The sequence below is a fragment of the Protopterus annectens genome, chromosome 13.part0 (genome assembly GCF_019279795.1).
Source record: "Protopterus annectens isolate FY-2018-M chromosome 13.part0, PAN1.0, whole genome shotgun sequence".
Lineage (NCBI taxonomy): Eukaryota > Metazoa > Chordata > Ceratodontiformes > Protopteridae > Protopterus > Protopterus annectens.
The window spans coordinates 624800332-624814103 of NC_056747.1; the positions used below are offsets into that span (position 1 = coordinate 624800332).

Consider the following 13772-nt stretch of genomic DNA (forward strand, 5'->3'; position numbering starts at 1 on the left):
GGTGACTTTAATTGTATACTACATGAAAGTGATACTACCACTATAGGAAAGAGAAGAATTACATCTAATGCAAAACATTTAAAGGATTTTGCTAATTCTTATCATTTGAATGATATCAATAATCAGATAGATTCAAAATCATTACCATACACCTTTTTTTCTAACAGATACAAAACTTATTCAAAAATAGACAGGGTCTTTATTTCTAACCAGATGGTAAAAGATTTAATTAATTTCAAAATCATTTCATGTCCTATATCTGATCATAATTCAATTGTTTTTGAATTCATGATAAAAAATACTCATAATGTTTAGATCAAAAGGATACCAGCATACTTAACTCAACTAAAAGACTATAAAGAATATATTCTTTCAGAAGTAAAACATTTTTTAGACATAAATAACACTCCTGAAAGTCTCCATTGTTTATGTTTGGGATGCCTTAAAATCATATCTATATGGACAAAGTATCAGATGGTATAATAATAAAAGGAAATCTTGGGATAAGGAATTGTTAGATATTCAAAGTAAATTAGACTCTTATAAACATAATAATAAAGAAAATATTATGGACAAGAAAGTTATTGAAGAAATAAACAAACTAAATGAGAAATACAAAGAAATTTTAACTCATAAAGTTAAAATAACTTTAGAGAAATACAAGATTTTGTCTTATTCAATAAGCCCCAAATACTTACATAGACTTAAAAATAAAACAAAAAGGTTGAATAAACAAAACCATATCAAAGAAATCTTTTCTCTAAGGAAAAGAAGAATGTTTCTAGTATACCAGAAATACTAGATGAATTTAGAAATCACTTTCACAAAATTAACCATAATAATATTAACATGGAACCTAAAGATAAAATAAAGGAGTTTATAACCACAAATATGAATAAAAAGCTTAATAAACAACAGATTAAACTATTGGACAAGAGTATTTCGTATACAGAAGTTATTACACAAATAAATAAGCTTAAATCAAACAAAGCACCGGGTAATGATGGTATTATACCAGAGATATATAAAATCCTTTCTAAAAATACATATTCATTAATACATAAGGTTTTTATTTTGGCCCAAACTGAGTTAATAACCCCCCCAACTTGGCAATATACATTTATTTCGCCAATTTTAAAACCTAATAAAGATTCAACTAGATGTTCTTCATATCGGCCCATCTCATTACTTAATGTCGATTATAAAATGTTTATGAATATCTTTGCTGATAGATTGAAGACAATCATTCCCCGCATTATAGATATAGATCAGACAGGCTTCATTGTAAATAGAAATACTTTTGATAATATAAGAAGAACTTTAACATTAATAGATTTTGCAAATAGGAAAAAGAAAGATTTAACACTTATTAGTCTTGATATAAGTTCAGCATTTGATTCAGTAAGTTGGGACTATCTGTTTACCTTAATGAAGTGCACAAACTTCTCGGATGCATTTGTAAATCTAATTGAACATTTATACAAAGGAACGTTGGCTTATATTAAGGTAGGAACATATGTTTCACAAAAATACCCATTCTTAAAGGTACAAAACAAGGATGTCCACTTTCTCCACTATTATTCACTTTAGTAATGGAGCCTTGGGCTAATTTGATCAGAAACAGTACTGACATAGAGGGTTTTGAAATAGATGAAAATGCAACATCCAAAATTCAACTTTTGCAGATGATGTTCTAATTACATCAGCAGGATCTAATTCTTCTATACAGTCTCTATTTGATAACATGATGAATTTTAAAAGTATTTTTGGTTTAATATTCAATGAAGAAAAACTAAAATACTACCTATATATACACAAAAAATATTCTCATTAGTGATTTTACTAAATATGTACCCAATTCAGGTCAGATAACTTATTTAGGTATAATACTATCTAAAGATATTAAATCTATTATATATAATAATTATAATACCTGTTTTCTTAATATACAAAATCTTTTTAATACCTGGAATAATATGTTTTTACTATGGAGGAGAGACTTACAATTATTAAAATGATAATATTCCCCAAGATTTTATACTTAATACAATCAATAATACTTCCACCTACAAAAATAATTATCAAGAAACTGAACACACTAATGTAAAATTTCTTATGGGCACCTAATAGACCTAGGATTGCATTAAAGAAACATACTAATAGCTGGTCTCAAGGGGGTATTTCTTTTCCAGACTTTAATTTATATACTATCTCTTCTATTGTAAAAGTTATTACTTTATTAATAGATCAGTCATATGTCACAAAATGGAAAGATTATTGGGAGCTAATTAGTATACACTTCATGAAAATCTCCTTAACACATAAAAATATGATTGTAAATAACTCCATGTTATGGTTACTAAAGGAATTTTGTACTTCACCTATTACACCTAAACATATGGTTTGTTACCCATTAAATATTATTATTAGTTATCGTAACTTTATATTCATGCACCCTAAGTATAGGGAATGGAATTTTATTGTATTTCCTATAATGTATACTCAGGGTATGCTTTTGTCATCTACTTCTGAAGGAACTCATTTAGCTATAGATAATGATCTAAAGTACTGGTATCAGTTGATATCTGATAATAAATTTAAAAATCTAGATTTCTTAAAACAAGAATTTGATCTAAGAGAAACTTGCTGGTTAGAGGTTCAGACCTTTAGACAACATCTCATTAATAAAATAGATTTAATGTCTATAACTGTTAAAGAATCTATTCCAACACTGATTGATTACTTGATATTAAATTTACAACATAAAGTTTCTGATAACTTTATGTATGTATGAAAGTTTACCTTTATCAGACAAGAAACTTTTTACAGTGTAGATTCATACTGGAATTATTTCACTTCTATTAATGGGGACCCACCAAATCAACAAGATAAACAATATATATTGGAATCTGCTTATAGAACTACGTCTTCCATTGTCTGGAGACTTTACACATGGAAATTTTTACATAGATCTTTTTATACACCTTTGATGATGAATAAAATAAACAATAAAGATAATCTATGTAAGAGATGTAATGTAGAAATTAATGCTGACTGGGCTCATATGTTTTATGACTGTATAAAATTGAAAGAATACTGGAAGTCAATTAATGAATTTTTGCAGGCTCTTTTTACAGATAATTTCATTATTTCTAAATCTCTTATATTATTCAACACACCTGTACCTCAAAGTGTTAAAAAGGTTAAGCTTCCCTTGTTATGGTCTATTCTAGCAGTGGCTAGGAAAATAATAACTAGAAATTGGATTTCGGATACACCTCCTTCGTTCAATGAATTTAAAAATGTTATGAATATAGTGTGCCATATGGAAATAAACACAATTAGGACTAGAACAAATAGAAAAACATCTTATTTTATTGTATGGGATAATTTACAAAATTTGTTAAAAAAATTTTAATTTCAATAGCATGGTATTTTAGTTTAATTAATTGATCTGATTGTAGTGGATATCTTTGTAAATACTTTAGTTGTTTTGTTGAATATTATAATAATACCTATTTTTAATTACTTGTATAAAATTGTTATGATATTTCTCTTATATGTTAAAACAATAAACCTGTTTTAAAAAAAAAAAAAGGGTTGTGCAACAAAGCTACAATGGAAGATACAGAAATGTTTTAGCACAGCCTCTTTATCAGTCTGTTAAAATAATGCTAGAACCTGGCAACGACATTTACATGTAGAGGCTGAATGGCATTGAAAACTACAGGAATATAAATCATCTAGTCTAAATGCAAAGTAGTGTTTGCAAACTCGGAATGAATCGGCAACAATCAAGGAAGTACTGTGATGCAATTATTTTAAAGTAATATATAAAACTGAAATTTTGAAGTTTGTCAATTAACTGAACATTTTGATAATTTCATTTACACTCTAGTTTAATGTTTAAGTCGCACAATATTAGTTACAGCATTTTTTACAGTAGCCATTTATTTTTGCAGCATATCAGAAAGTGTTACTAAATAATGGGAATCTATGACAAAAACGTTACATTATAAAACTATAACAACTTAAAACATACTTTGCATACCGAAATAAAACAAATATAAAAACAGAGTTTTTATTTTATTTAACAAACAGTAGAAGAGTTAATCACAAAGGGATACAGACATCCTTGTTACAAGTGTTTGTTCCCTCAAACATTCCATTATGGTACATTCTCCTAAACCAAACATTCCATTATGGTACATTCTCCTAACCCAACATTATTTCTACATTAGCTGGATTACATTTTCTAGTGTATGCATGTTACACCAGAATTTCAAGATACCTACTTCTGTGAAAAATAAAAAACAATTGGTATCTTCTCCTATGACAGGAATATACTTGACTAGTTCTATAACATGTAATCTAGACTGTAAAACTGAGGTCTAACACACATTATATACTGAGCGATAACCTGCACTATAACTTACTTTGTACTAAACTTTTGTGAAAACAAGCATACAAGACAACAGGAAACTGGATTTCAGCAATTATGAATGGTTTGAATGATTCGCGTTGGAATCATACAGCTTTACAATCCAGTCATAAGCAATACTGGATATTAACAGCAAACATCAGGATCTCTGGATAACCATTCTAAGAAAAAATGTAACTGTAATCTGGATGGAAGATGTTCCATGGTGGAACCAAAGACTGCTAATGTTGCTCAGAAAAAAAGAAATGCAAACCTAATATCCACAGGCAGTGCTCTACTTCTATAATCAAGTCCAAGTTCAGAAAAGTAACATTAGAGCTAAAATACTCTATGAGACAATAAAGATCCAAATTCACAGACATTCTGTTAAGCAACATAGCATCTATAACTATGTTAAAAGGAAGTCTAGACCAGCCTAGTTTATCGGGTGTCTATGTACTACAAATGAATGCATTTTAGAAACAAAGGAAATTTAAGAAAAACTGAACAATTACTTCACAAAATAAACATACCATATGTCAGAGCCAGTAGTTTGTTTTAAAGTTACTGAATCAATTTTACCCTTTAAAATGTATCACATGGTAAAGATGACATTTTGTAAAGTAAAACAAAACAACCTAATCTATGCATCCGTGTTTAATTTCTGGTTGTTTAATCTATTAGATAAAAAAGAACCAGAGGACTAGAAAAATGATTTTATTGTATTTGTGTATAAGCCAGGAAGGAAAGAAGCTGTACTTTTTTATTTTACTGTTGACCAGGTAAATCTACCAGGCACAACTGCATCTTTTCAAAGGTGACCCTGAAACACTGCCTGGTTAAGTGATTTGAACAGAGACACACCTAAGACAAATGAAGGCTGAGGGAATCAAACCCAGGACTATTAAATGAAGCCTGTCAATCAGATCATAGTCTTGAATCTATGTAGCAAACTGCCAGAAGAACAAGTAGACTACTTGTCTAGTTATTTATTTATTTATTCAACATTTGTTAACCAGGAAAGTTCGACTGGGACAGAGTCCATTTTCAGAGGAGGCCTGGGTAGCCCCCACCTAGTTTGTTTTATATTATATTTTACCAAAAACTTCAAAACAATACAGTTTAAACAATAGACATGCATACTTACAACATCAATGACTAACGCTCTCCAGAAGACAATATGTACTCAAACTATTTGGGGGGCTATACCACCCACACCCCCCTAACTATATATACTAACTCCAGGATTGTACTACAGTTTGGAAAAGGGCATATACCTTTTACTTGCCTTACAGTACTCTACAAAGAGCCATATATACCAACTGCAGTTCAGTGAAATGAGATTCAGTGAAATAAGTTTTCAGTAATTTGTGTTTTCAGCTATATGGTTGGGGTGAAATGAAATTCAGTGAAATGATATTCCATGAAACAAAGTAGACCCACACACACACACATAAACATAAACATATATATATATCTGTATATACAAATAAATTGTCAATAGTTTAAACTGCAGCACAGAAAAAAGTTGGAAGAGTTAAGAGAAAGTCAACTAATAAAATATTACTGGCTTTTTTTTCTGTGTGAGATCACTGAACAGAGGGGATTTGTGAATTTGCCTTTTCCCCACTATAGTGAAATCTTGGAGCCTGTATACATGTGTGTGTGTGTAAATACATATATGAGCACAACTTTCTGTAAAAATGGAAAGTCATAGACTTCTGGTAGAGCTGGTTCAGCTAACTGAAATTTACTGGCTTTGCCACTACAAGGTTACTGTACAGTGGGGACTGGGGAATATAACTGGAAGTGGGGGGATGAAGTGCATAAATAAACAACAACCAATGGCCTTATACTTAATTCCAATAAAGACTCGGTGATACTCCATGGTAGCGACAAAACAGTCCCCTACAACTTCACTTAATAACAGCCCTCTTTCCATTGGAAATGAGGTTAAAGACACTAGTGTATTAATTCATAATGCTCTCAAATTTTAAATCTCACATCTGTGGTATTAAACATTGGGGTCAATACAGTGATTGATTTAATCTTTACATCTACCTGCACAAGGGATGCTAAGGTTCTGAATGAACTCTACAAAATATTAGTTCTAGGTGAACTCCATAAAACATTAGCAATGCCAGTTATGGAACATACAACATTAACATTTGTTCTTATGCAGACTCATTTTGGACTAGTTCACAAACGTACTCAAAACTTTCTTTCCTTGATGTTCAACGATTACACTGTATTGCTACAATTGCACAATCTCAATAGTACAAGTTAACAGGACTTTAAGAACTAAACTGTATGTTGACTTTAGGTGTCTGAATGATAAGGTACTTGGGTCACTTACAGGAACTCACATTCACTACAGTGAAATAACTTTCAGATATGAAGGCACAAAGTACAATATGAAGGTAAATAAAAAAGTGGAAAGAGACTTATTATATAGTCTGTCCTCAGACTTTGGAATAAATTCACAAATATTAGCACTTCGAAAAGCTTTCCCAGTGTGACAGAGATACTGTCAGTTTGAATCAAATTAATTTACAGGCCTGTAAGTAAAACACTGCCTTGATGCTTGCAAAGAGAAGCTAAGACAGGCTGAAAGAAAATCACCTAGGAAAGGTAATATGAAAACACTGACTGGGAAGAATCTTACAGCTGTGCAGAAAAAACAGTTCAGGCTCCAGCTCTGGTGCAAGACATGGCTTCCAGTAACCTAGAAGGAAAAAAAAGCAAGTCAAATATGCTCAGAACTGATTAAAATAAATGAAACACCGAAGGAGTATATCTACGCACATAACAAAAGGCTGGAGAAATGGAAGAAGATTTAAACAGATATTCAGATGAGCTGAGAATACTGCAAAAACCAGAGGCTAAAATGAAGAAAAGGCTGGCTGAATATGAGACTGCTCAAGAAGAGACATTTCAAAAAAATGGTAGAATTAGAGGACACAGCAGATAGGTAAAATCTTGAGATTTTCTGCTACCAGAGAAACTAGAAGGAACAGAGTGTATTAATTTTATGAAGGCACAAATAAGCATATGGACTGGCATTCTTACAGCAGTAACTGTTAACAAAAAGGGCATACTGTGTGTATGCTGCAAATATGGCCAGGAGAAAGCAGCCAAGACTTTTATTAGTAAAGATGCAAAACTACCAGCAGAGAGAGATGATCATGACAAAACTGTGTTGGCAATAAGGCAAAGTATTAAAAAGTTGGAGATGATAAAACATTTGTGGAAAATTATTATTCACTGTACATCAGGCAGAACAGAAACAAATTTATTTCAGTAATCAGGGTATGCTGAGAGGCAGGTGTGAGACTCAAGCTGCTGTATCCAGCTGCCTTCAGATTATCTTTTTCCTGAAGAATCAAAGTCATTCTTTGATGCACCAATGGCCAAGTAGAAAATGTAAAAGTATGTTCGACAAAATGAACCATCAAGCAGAATGGGATTCTGCTTCTCATTCTTGTGATAATAAAACACTTGGAGAGACTTTGCCATTAAAGCTTTTTCCACTGTTCCAAAGGAAAGTGCTTGACAGACAGAGAAATGCTTAACAGTTGACCAGAAGAATCTGGTCATGGAATTGAACTGGAATTTGAAGTTGAGAGATGGAAAAGAAGATGACCAGCAACATGGAACTTAGTGAATAAATTTCAGACTGCAAAGCATCAATCACATTTAGAAATACAGCTGTATGCCAATAAGTGGAAAGACTGAACTTTTGTTGACTTTGTTAAACATGTCTGAAACTGAAAGGCATTTGCCTTACTTTATGTCATTAATGTTTGGAAGGATGCTGGGGGGAGGGGAGGAGGAAGGAAAAATGGAACTAAGTAAACTATTTTTTTCTTAAAAGTATTTCTATTAAACTTTTCACAATATAAATTGCATATATTTTATAATAAAGTATTTTTAGTTGCCCTTGTATGTGATAAAGTTACTAACATAAACACTTGCTTTTAAGAAAGAAAGAGAAGAGGAAAGGCAAAAAAGACATGTTGAAGTTAACAGGCTGTAATCTTGATTTGCTGATGCGGGGGTAAAGGTATACAGATCATAATATATGCAGATGTGATATGTTTTAAATTACTTCTGCACAGATAAATGTCTGGATTAAGACTCTATGCTTAGTCTAAAAACAAATCTCAAGTGGAAGCAAGTAAACATGAGAACAAAAAAGCATTGAATACAATGGAAAATTTTTCTTTAGCAGTAAGTGTTTCAGCTTGTCTTTCAGGCTGCAGCAGAACATTTCATTTATCGTTTTTTTTTTTCTTACCTTTCTATGGAGCCAAGCTGATAATAGGTCAATAAAAGATAAAACAATGGTTTCCTCATGGTTAAAAGTTAAAGATTTCTCAAAGTATGCAAGCAGTTTTTACATCTGGGGGAGGGGAATAAAGCTAAAAAACAGACATCAATTAGTGTTAGAAGCAAAGGCAATAACATGCATCTTAGCATGGATAAACTCAATTTCAAGTTAACTATGGTGTGGTTAGCAGCTGAACATTTGGTACAAATGTTCCTATTAGGAAGGTTAAACTTCATTATTTGAAGATGCATAGTTATGTGAGTTTGTATTAAGTTACTAGGTCATGGGGTATTCTAAGGCTGTGTTTGGTTTCTTATAGGTTCATAGGTTCATAGGTTAGTACTAAGCTAACTGCCCTTACGAGCCATTGTAAGCCTAGCCAATTATCCCTTGTGAGACTCAAACCCTGCACCTTGTGTTTGTAAGGCCAACACCTTAACCATTAGGCCACCCTCCCAACCCAAAAAATAAGAGTTTGGAACAGACAGTTTCAAACTCACATACTTCCTACTCAAAGGTAGAAGCCCTACCACTAAACCAAAGAAGCACTGGTTGAGGGTTTTTATTAAAACAAAAGTCTTGCAAAATGTGACATAGGTTCCAATGTGGATGATAATAAGAAAACACAAATGATTAACCTGCCAGGCACTTATGGGTGCATGTATCACAAAAGCTGGAATTAGACATTTAAAAATCTACCATACATAACAGGTGAAAATAATGACTTATTACCATAATGGGAATTCTTCTATATTATCTTGGAATGTGAATGGTCTCACAGGTATAGACAAAAAGGAAAGAATAGTTAACTGTATTAAAAAAAGCAGAATGCAAATAGTAATACTACATGGGACATATTGGAAAGAACTGAGCATGTGAATTTAATAAATTAAGGATTTCAGGATGAATATTCTGCAGGATATCTGGGACAAAAGAAAAGATGAGTAGTTGTATTAATTTCTAGAGGAGATCCAGTAGTGATAGAAAAGAAAAAAAAAGATAGTAATTGCAGATTTGTAGTAGTATGGGGCAACTGGCAAAGGATGAGGATTACACTGGCATGTATTTCTATTCCACCTAAAACTCCTATTTTGGAGCTTAAAATGTGTGGGAGAAATAATTAGCTTTCAGCAAGGAATATTACTTACAGTTGAAGACTGAAATTCAATTTCTAGCAATGAAGATGTATCTGGGGACCTAGAAGGGAAAATATAACAAAAGATGGTAGCTTTCTAAAGAAATTTATGAAAATATTTCATATGAAAGCTGTTAATTCAATAACTCAAGAGAAAATTTATATAGTATTTCCCAAGGCCAACAACTGGGATAGACTTGACAGAAATTATATTTCACAGGAACATGTCCATTTAATTGAGAAATTTGATACACATTCAATAACTATTTCAGCTCATGTGCCAAATAATTTCTAAGATAAAAATGCAGGGTAATGAGGTAAAGATGAGACACCAGTGCTTCCCTACCTGCTTGTGAAAAAGAGATGAATTTAAGGACTGGATAGTGGAAATTACCTCAGAGTTATTAGGGAAGTCAGGAAGTACTCCAGAAGTTAGGTTCCCTATTATATGATCAAAGATGCATTCTTTCGAATGCGTCATGATCGAACTTGAAAGCACGAAACAGCATGTAAGCAAATTCTTTCACTGGGAAAGAAATTGCTTGGCCGCCTTCGTTATTTTGCCGTTTTTGTCACTGTAGTGCAGTCTTGGAGTTGGTATATTTAAGTAGGGGGGTGTGGGGGCAAGTTTTTTTTTTTATTTTATTATTTTTTTTTTTTTTTGGAAGAGCGATTGTTTTCCCTGGGGAAAAAAATCGCTGTTCTAAGTGTTTGGGCTTATAAGCTTTCACTTACATGGGGTTGATAAATCAGCATTCGCTGATTTAATATAGACCTAGAAGTTATACCTAGTGAGTGGGATAAAATGAAAGTGAAGCTTATTATCAAAATAGGACAGAAATAAAAGAAAAAAGATATCTGGTTAAGAAGTAATAAGAATTATTGAGTGGGTCTGACAAAGGTTAAATTATTACGAAATAAAGGGAATCTTATAGAACAACAGCAAGCAAAACTGCAGAGTGCTAAAGAGAAAATAAAGGAACACATGGATAATATATGCATGAGTTTAGCTGTTAAGCAACGTTTTTTTGATAACTCTATAGCACAAACACTTTTGACACTAAGACTTAGGCAACAGAAAATGGAAATGGGTGTTGCCAAACTTAGGGAGGCTATAACAAGAAAAATAATCAGAGATCCTGTTGAGGCATTAGACATATTTCTTCAGTTTTATGAAAATGTGTATAAAACAGAGAAGTGGAGAAAATCAAGAAAAAGCAAAAATGGAAATATTTATGGAAGACTTAAACATGTCAAGGTTAGAGGTAGAAGAGGCTAAACAATGAACAGTTAAGATAGGAAGAGAGATAAAAATGATGTAGAACCAATCTACTGGAAAATCGTCAGGAACAAATGGTATTCTGGTGGAAGTTTGGCAGTTAGGAGGGAATAAAATGAAAGAAATCTGGAAGGCTTTGTTTAACAGTATTTTAAAAGTATGGGAGGCACCAAAAACCTGGAAAAAATGTTGTGGTGGCTCTAATACTGAAGACTGTAAAGACCCATCTGATCCAACTTCATATAAGCTCATCTGAATTCTAAACCATGATTATAAAGTGACATTTTTAATGTGTTTTATGAATGTATTACAAGAACGGGAATGTATTACGTTCTGTAATGCACTGACTTACCGTTGTCGAAGATACATGTTGTTGGTGATGTGGTCGTCAGTGATCTGGGTTTTCGTCCATCTGACATGGACCCATATATATATATATATATATATATATATATATATATATATATATATATATATATATATACATATACACACACACACACACATATATATATATATATATATATATATATATATATATTTACACACCTCCCAAATATGTCAAGTCTAGAAGATTTAGGATTTTTGCCAGTAAATGTTTCCTCAGTTAGATGGCAAATGCTGGTGGTGTAATGAGGAGTGAAGAAGGAACTGAAAGCATACGTTTTGGAAGTGTAATGGTTTGGCAGAGTTTTAAAATTCCCAACAGAGTAATCTGTTAGGAACACTGGGTGAGCAAATGAGTGCAACCAAGGAAATTATTTTTGAGCTGGGATACAAGATCCAAACTGCCTAGACACAGTAAGGTCTTGTCAAGTTTAATTCTGCTGGCTGACAAAAAAAGCAGTTACTAGAAAATGGAAATGAAAATCTAAACCAAACTATACTTAAAGTAGTAAAATTATAACAGAGATAAAAGTGGGACCTTCAGAAAAGGGTAAAAGTAAATTGCATAAAAAAAAAACGGAAATTGTGGAAACAGTACATGCAGGAAAGTGTTTTACAGGAGTGAGGTTTTACAGAAGGCAGGAATTAAAAATATTATGTAATGTTGCTTAGATTATATATATATATATATATATATATATATTGTTATATATCATACAATGTTTGTAAATGTGAACTTGTTAGTATGGTTTAATTACATCTATATACATTTATATTTGCCTATGTCATAAATGATAATTCAATAAAGGTGTTTAAAAATATTAGCACTTTAGAAGACCTAGTTTAAATTAGATTATGGCTGCATCCTACAAAATTTGATTATACATAAAGAAATTTGTGCACCTTGTGTGAAATTCTGCACTTACTAATTTACTACAACAGATACTACAGCTCACAATTAAATCTGCAACAGCAGAACTTACCTTTCTGCAGTCCTGGCAGAAAACAGATGTGCTCCCAAGAAGGCCGAGTAACTCTCCACACAAGAAGCAGTGTGATATCCCATTTCCCATCACATTCTTTCTCATGTTTTCTAAACGTTCAACAAGACGGCTGGAATACAACCAAAGATTATACTGAAACATGTTTACACCTTGGAGCATTCTCTTCATAAGACTTAAAATCTATATTATAGCAGTACTTACAAACATACACTATGCTCTCCTTTCTGATCTCAAGCTCTGTATGCCTGAATGTTTTCTACTAGCTTATTTGATCTTTCTTGAAGTGACAGATAAGTAGCAAATCCTTAAGGTTGTTATACTGCCTTTTTTTTGCCTTGTGTCCTGTTTACTTCTCCAATACTTTGCAGCCACAATGTGCAATGTCTTAATGTCAAAGCATAAATGTGGATTGCAAGAAAGTGACCTACTAGGACATCTGTATATTTCCCCATTCACAGGCTACCTATAAGCTTAGGGTTGCCAAACAAAACAATCCCCTCCTTCCAAGGGGGGACAACTGGCCAACAGCACTCATATTCTACCCTACCAACACCACTGGTCAGACTTCTTGCACATGGGCCAGTATAATTAAATCAGCGTTAATAGGTGTCCCAGACAACAGTACAACTTTTTTTTTAGGAAGCTACCAAAAACAGCTTAGAGACAACCCAACTAGTGTGGGAAAAAGGTGTTCATATCTGCTGCAGACAACCTTGACTCAACTTCATTTCTGATCACCTTTCCCAGATGAAAGGATCTCCAACAAATACAGCAGCCCCTATGGAAGATTACAGAAAGTTGATGACTACTAATGTCAGCATAGGTAGACAATACATATTTGTGAGCATGTATGCAACAGAGTATTAACTGCATGCATGTAATTGAAAAAGGTTGAGGACCAAGCAGGGCATACATCTTCCTTTTGCCTCTTTTTTTTAGTCTTGTGTGACAAAGAAAACTCTGACAGCTTTAACTTAACTTTACTTGACCTTAAGAAGAATGATTCCATCTTTACTACAGACTCTTGATGGCCAATGTGACCATGGGTCACTTTTCTAACAAAGATATTGATGGCATAGTCAATGACCTTCCCACTTCATAATGAGCTTTTAGCATAACAAGAGACATAATTTTACACCAAAATCTTAAGTCCCTCAAGCTGACGACTGAGAAGATTGCAGCTTCAAAAGCCACCATTTAGACCTGTTACTGGCAAA

The 13772-nt window shown here is 32.6% G+C and overlaps 1 protein-coding gene across 2 annotated transcripts in view; it reads right to left on the bottom strand.

The window, feature by feature from the left end:
- Positions 1–13772, bottom strand: part of RPH3AL (rabphilin 3A like (without C2 domains)) — a 2297739-nt gene that overhangs the window by 1456294 nt on the left and 827673 nt on the right. For both annotated transcript variants that reach the window (XM_044054286.1, XM_044054287.1), the window contains exon 4: positions 12535–12664. In XM_044054286.1, the coding sequence (XP_043910221.1) occupies positions 12535–12664 (130 nt within the window). The remainder of the gene's footprint in view (positions 1–12534; positions 12665–13772) is intronic.